The 7363-nt window shown below is 38.2% G+C and overlaps 1 protein-coding gene across 1 annotated transcript in view; it reads left to right on the forward strand.

Annotated features, from left to right (window-relative positions):
- LOC107089870 (protein turtle homolog B-like) overlaps positions 1-7363 on the forward strand; it is a 184100-nt gene that overhangs the window by 120665 nt on the left and 56072 nt on the right. Inside the window, exon 10 of the mRNA XM_015382890.1 lies at positions 2351-2474. Coding sequence (XP_015238376.1) covers positions 2351-2474 — 124 coding nt within the window. The remainder of the gene's footprint in view (positions 1-2350; positions 2475-7363) is intronic.

A 7363-nucleotide genomic window follows, 5' to 3' on the forward strand; every position in this document is an offset into this window, starting at 1 on the left:
TTGATCTTCCTCTTGATCTTCCTCTTGATAAACAACTTTCTGCCAACATAAAGTTGCCAGTCGGGGGGCTTCACTCAGGACCCACAGAGCTTTATTTAGTTGTTTCCAACCTGTTGACATGTTTACCCCTTTGGCCATTTATTCTTACCCCCGCAGTCAGACGTATTGATGATTATCCAAAGCTGGAATGTACAATAACTGATTATAAAATAAAAACTATATTACTTATTCTTTTATTTGAGCATTTAGTTCTTAGGCATTTTATTCTTTCCATCTCAAATAAAAGAAAACATGAATATGTTGCCTCCAAGGTAGTAATATCCTATCATCAACCTGCATTTATAAAACTGGAGCTCTTCTGAGTATCTCACTTGTAATCACATTTAAACTTGAATTGGAAACAAAATGCAAAACAAAATTTATAATCAGGCTGACTTAATTAGTTTTATTTTGTTTGTATAAAGAAACCTGAGCTGCTTTGATGAGCTCCGATAGCTCAGTGTGAAAACCAGCTGATCCCAGGCTGTTCTCTAATCCAGTCGGTTCCTCTGCTTGGTTTGCATGTTTGTCACAGCTAAAAATGAACTCAGACATATAAGATAAAAAAAAAAACGTTTTGGCTAATAAAAGCTTGTTTATTTTTTCAATTGGATCCTCAGAAAGCAAAACAGATCCCAGCTCTATTTTTTTTTACTACCTAAGAAATAAAATATTTTCATGTAGTCCTTGTGGTTCTATCAGCGGATCCACTGTTTTAGTGTAGAGATGATCTCATGGTTGACTGGGTTGCTGTGAGGTGGTCAGATGTGTTAGCTGTACAAAAACAAACAAAAATAACAAATCATCAACCCTCCACCACCGTGCTTTATGAGCTGTTTGCTTTTCCTCTCACTTGGCTCTTTGCAGTTGGAAATAGTTTGATGTCTTCAAAGCCTTAAAAAAAAAAAACACCCTCCCCTTAAAGCTGTATAATCTGAGCTTGAGCTCAGAAGAACAAGACGCCCCTCAGACTGCTGAGGGGCGTCTTGTTCTTCTGAGAAGATTAGCGTATTGCTTTCCTTTTGTCCCGTTAGAATAATGGAGTAAAACACTGACCTGATAATTGTTTCCAAATCAATGGCAGCAACAGTCATTTTCTAACTGCTTGAAGGATGTCAAATCATGGATGGCCTCAAACTTTCTGAATCAGAATGAAAGTAAGACAGAAATTATAATGTTTGGTTGTAGTCCAGCAGTTTTTCCATCTGGCTTCTTGAGCCCTCTTACACCTAACATTCGATCATCAGTAAAAAATCTTGGTGTAATATTTGATGACAGGTTGAAATTTGATCACCAGGTTAGTTTGGTCGTAAAAAATAGCTTTTACCAGTTAAGAATTTTATCAAAAGTGAAAGGGTACCTGCCACAAAAAGATCTGGAGACTGTAATCCATGCTTTTATTAATACAAGATTGGATTACTGCAACTCTTTATATGCTGGCTTGGACCACTCACTTTTACACCGTCTGCAGTTGGTACAAAATGCAGCTGCCCGTCTCCTTACTGGGACACGTAAACGTGACCACATACCACCTGTTCTAGCCTCATTGCACTGGCTACAGGTTGTTTAGGATAGATTTTAAAATTTGTTTTTAAAGCTCTTAATGGTCTAGCCCCCCAGTATTTGACTGAGCTTCTCCAAATTCATGCACCGGCCAGAACACTGAGATCCTCTAATCAGCTGCTACTGGCGATGCCTAAAACCAGACTTAAAGCCAAAGGTGATCGTTCCTTTATGGCACCGAGGCTCTGGAATAACTTGCCTTGGCATATTAGATCAGCAGGCTCCTTTGAGGTTTTTAAATCCTCTTTAAAATCACATTTCTTCTCCCTGGCTTTTAATCATGTCTAAGTGGACATTTGGCAAAATTTTATTTTATTTAAAATTTTATTTTATTCTAAAATGTATTTTAATTGAAACATTTACCCTATTCTATTTTTATGTGTTTATGTATTTTAGCCTTCAGCTTTTATCTTATGTTCCTTAACTGTGATTCCTGTACAGCACTTTGGTCAACCCCGGCTGTTTTAAATGTGCTTTATAAATAAAGTTAGAGTTGAGTTGAATAGTTCCTCCTCTCAGGTCCTTGATGAACGTTTCCATCATGTTAAAACACACCTGCCCAACTTTTCATACTTTGACTTTGATGTTTATGGACTTTCAGGCAGATTTTATTTGACTTTTTCAGGATTTCAACCTCTCTGTTATACAGGGTGAATTAGTTTGGCAGATAAACTGAGTAACTTTACCGCAGCGGGGGGGGGCTGGGTGACTAATATGCCCTTTGAAGTTCTGCTCCCTGTCTCTGCAGGCACAAGCCCCCACGCCCCCACCAGCATCCGAGTGGCAGCCTCCTCCACCTGGGCCAACGTGTCCTGGGAGGCGAGCTATGACGGAGGCTTCCAGCAGACATTCTCAGTCTGGTATGGCCATGTGTGAGTCCTCCCAGCATGCTTTGCTTCCTGCTTCTCTTCTTTCATCAAGTCTTCATTTTGTTGCTGGATATGTCTTTTCTAGGGTTACGTTCAGAGCAGTTGTAAACCGCAGACATGGGAATGTACACGGAAATCCAGTTTCAGTGAGTTTTTAAAACCAAAAAAGAAAAGATCATTGCAACCTAACTGAACATGACCCGACTCTGTCCTGCTGCTGCCGCTGCGCTGTTCTGCTTCACCGTTTACAGGCCTCGGTTATCCGGGATCCAACGGTTCTGCAAACGGAGCTTTTCCTGAGTATTAGCAAGGAAAGGAGAATAGAGAAGGGTTCTGACTGTAGGCCAGTGGCTTCTCCTGAATCTTCCTTTATTTACAGCTTACTGACACAAAAACACCACCAAACTATTCCTATTATGGATCCTCAACATTCCTTTGACAAATACATGTTCCTGGTAGACGGAGCAGAGATGGTGACACTGAGTGAAAGGAATCATCTGTTGGTCGTTTCAAAATTAATTATGAACAAAACCAATGCTGCCAACTTAGCGCTTTTGACGCTTAATTTGGTGCCTTTTCAGAGCCCCTAGCGCCTTTATTTAAAAACAATTACTAGCACCAAATCTATAAACGTTTTTTCAATGTAAATGGAGACTTTGGCGACTTAAAAGGACCGAACTCTGTTGTCCTGTGTGAGATGATCATGATCATACAGTAGCAGGCATTAAAAATGGCCTTTCCCAGTAAAAAGCCAGCCGAATCCCCTCCTACTTCCAGCCACTGGCCTTCTCCTAAATTGTTTTACTCTGACTCCAAAATAAAATAAATTTTAAGTGACACATTTGTCTCACATAAAATATCTGCATTTTCAAGCTACAGCCTCGTTCTCTCCCCTTCTGCTCCTCCACTCTCTGTGTGTCTTTGAACTGATGCTACTTTCTTCTTCCTGGTTTTTGTTTTTATTTATTTTTTTATTTGCTGCTTAGCAAACATCTAATGGTGTTTTTTATGTCACCACTTGCTATGTAGTGTGGAACTAAATGGTATTTTTCTTTCATTTCCTTGTAAAACTCAATAAATCTCTAAAACTCTTCAAATCCAAACAATCCTTCCTCCCTGCTTTCCCATCTCTCTGCGCTGCACAGCCAAAAAATGCAGACAAAATATTTCAGGGATCCAGAATCTCCTGCAGCCGGATGACATGAGGGATGCAAATTAGACGATGATGTCATCTAGTGCCTTTTAGGCCAATAGCCTCTGTTGTTGCTGAGGAGTTGGCTTCACTGACCAAAACACCATGCTTGGTTGTCAGGGCAACGGCTCGCTCACTCATTAGAGTCCAAATGCAGGGCGGGATGTTCTGTGCAAGTTTACCTTTCTGATTATGAATATACTTAATAATTGTGAAATTGTGAAAAGTGAAAATTATATTGCTAATGTTTTATTCTTATCAAAGAAACATAGTAATGAAAAAAATGCGTCAAATGGCCTCAAATTCACAGTTATTAGCTTTTGATGATTCTAAATCATAATTTATTAATTAAGACGTAATAACTTATTAAAATTGCTTGGGAAGTGGGCATGGCACAGAGTTATCTTAACCAGTATGTTTTAATAAGCTATATTAATAACCTTTTAATAACTTTGGAGTCTAATCATCCGTCATTAACCATAAAAGTGAAGATGTCTCCGTGTTTCGGCTGTTAACTCAAAAACTCTCAAAGACAAATCAAAATAACAGCAGAAAACCAACATGTATCTGGATAAAATATATCAAACCAATAATTCCCTGAAAAGTAAATATATGTTTAATAACGGTTCTGCTTGTCCACATTAAAAACTACAAGAATAAACAACACAAGAAAACAAATCAGTAATCAGAATGAGTCTTTGGGATCATTTCACAACCTAGATTCAATTAATGAATTAGTAGAAAATCAACATTAATTTCACTGCAAATGATTTGGTTCCTAAGATATAAAATGTTATATTTGTTAAGTAAAATGTTCTTGCTGCATGGACAGAGAGTTTTGCTTAGTTTGAGTAGCTTTTCCCTGGGATTTACTTTTATTTCTTGATTCCAGACACAACCCCTTGTTTTGTAGTGTACCAGCATGTTAATGTAACAGCACTTAATTGGACCCAAATTAGTAGTAGTCGGTATTAAGGAAAATAATAGAAAAATTATGATAAAACACAGTTTTCATGGTCTTTAAAGACGAAAAAGACAGATTTCAATGAGCTCACCTCACAAAAATATGTCTTCTTCTTCTAATAAAATCCAGCAGCTCATATATGCTACGTGCTATTCCTGCAGGCTTTGGATAAAATGTAATAAGCTTCCTGTCCTGACAGTTAGTTCAAGGGATGTTTTTCTTTCAGCCAATCGTAGCAGCGAATCATAACCTTTTGTGAGCTGATAAATCAAACTTTTTCCAAATCATCTCAGAAGGAAATCAAAGATATCTTTCCCATCTATAAATGCACAAAGTGCTTCTCTTTTCTCCTTTATTAAACGAGAAATTATCAATATTTTAGCTAAAAACGAGTCAATAGGCGAATCGACAGGTGAGTCCTCCAGCGTAGCCATGTTTGTAACGCCCCAGCAAGGCCCCTCTGACTGTCGTCATTCCTATATGTCCCGCCCCAAAAATCCCTGCTGGAATGTCATTGGTCCGACTCGCTGGTTGTTACGAGACGGACCTATTAGCGGGAGTATTTCAAGAGTTATTTGTTGTGAGACTGAAAACTCAGATCCCGCGACAATCCAACTTACAGCTCAAGGTTATGTTTTCTATGATAGAATTATAAGAATTTCAGGCTCTTTATCAACCTGAATGTCCTTCAAAACTACGCTGCAGAAAACTGAGGACTCATTGCTGTTCTCTAAGCACTTTAACTACCAATCCTGTAACAGTATGTACAACTATCAGTTAATAAGACGTGGTGGTAAATTACACATAATTATTACTTCATTTGTAACAAAAGAAATGTATTTAAAGTGATAAATCCAGTCCAGACTCAGTACTGTAAAAAAATCATCTGAATCCTAATTTAATTCTGATCCATGCAACCTTTCATGTTTTATTAATAAAGTGAAGTAAGCAGGGAGCAGAAGGAATAGGCAAACAGGCAGGCAGTGGCTTTAATTAAAGATATTCAGAATGACAGCAGGCCTGTGTCTCTGCAGGCCTGCTGTCATTTATGAGTCCCTTCAAAACTTAAGGCTCTAGTTTCTGCGTACGACTTCAAAGCTGCAGAGCAAAAGATAAACAGTAACATGTGAAACTAATCATACCCTATAAACCTTTTCACATTGTTCATGTTTTCTCTCCTACCGGGTTCAAATCCGACCTGTGGTTCTTTGCCGCATGTCTCTGGCCCTCTCTCATACCCACCTTCCTGTCAGCCTACTGTCCAATAAATGAACCACTAGTGTCGTAAAAAACAACAAATTCTGACCATCAAACCTCACATTATATGGAAATATATGAAAATGCTCACAGCTATTAACAACTATGTGTCTCCCTGAGTTGAAGATGAATTTATGACTAATTTATCTAAGCAGCATTTAGTTAATAATCTACTACATCCCCCTTTTTTTTTTTGGACAGACCATTGGCCTCAGAAAATATGCATCGCAATTTTAAATGCAAAACTCAGAAAGATAAAAATGAACTTTGCATAAAAGTTTGCAGAAATCCGTGCAAACCTTTGACCTGGCATGAGAAACTTTTTCAATCCACAGTTACAATCTAAAAGCACCAATGATATAAGATGTGTGTTAGTGAAAAGTTAACTTTAGCTAACGTGGCTTTGGACAGGCTGGCTTTTTGAAAAATATGTCCTCAGGCTGAACATCCTCTGCGTTTGAGGGAGGTGTCATTTCCCTCCACCTCACACTGAGCTACTACTTTGCTTTTCACCATTTACAGAAAATCCCAGTGAAATGCTGTGAAATTTCATTTTTAATGCTACAAAAAGTTAGAAATGTCAAGAGGTTTGCACTGTTATAAATACACTCCAAACATTGAATTACTCTCAGTAACACAATGATAACATTTTAATGAAGACAGTTTGCATTTGCTTAGCAGCTGTGGTCATAGGAGCAAACTGACAGTATTTTTCAGCTATAGATGAATGTATAAAGGAACGTTTTCAGTTTGTGCCGTTAATAGTCATTGCATGCTTGGAATGGTCTGCTTTATTTGGGCGATGAAGGTCATTCAGTGTAAGTGTACGGCATGGCTAAATGGCAGCGCTGAACGCAGCATGACTCCAATGCCATGTTATGAACAATCAAGAAAAACGTGTTTCAAAGTGTGTCTGTTTTACCTGTTTGATGATTATAAGTTATGTAGCAGAAGGAAAGAATCTCATAATTGGTTAGCTAAAGCTGAGCCTCGCAGTCTGCTGGGACAAACTGCGGCCACTCTCTGCTTCTTATCACTAGATCAGGGGTCGGCAAACAAAACTGCTCGAAGTGTCATATTGGACCAAAAGAACAAAAAACACATCTGTCTGGGGTTGCACAAAGTAAAAGTCTTCTATAAGCCTCATATGGAAACATTGTAAGTGTATTAGGCCACTATAAAAATGGACTACGTGGGCTTAAATATGTAATAAACATTCACGATTAAATGTTTATCCAGGAGAAAATGTCACACCATGTGACTCTGATGTATGATATTTGGTGCTTTAAGGTCGTAGGGAAGTCATATTTTAATTTTCATTTGATTTTCTGTCTTAAAATCTGCGTTTTTTCTTCGGCCAGTTAGTTACACGTCTGCCTGAACACCTAAATTCGGCCAATGATATATCAACGATCTTCTGTCAATCACATTTTTTGGGTCATGGCATCTTGATTCATATGTCGCTGCTAATATACACAA

Source organism: Cyprinodon variegatus, unplaced genomic scaffold (assembly GCF_000732505.1).
Source record: "Cyprinodon variegatus isolate N-32 unplaced genomic scaffold, C_variegatus-1.0 Scaffold269, whole genome shotgun sequence".
NCBI lineage: Eukaryota > Metazoa > Chordata > Actinopteri > Cyprinodontiformes > Cyprinodontidae > Cyprinodon > Cyprinodon variegatus.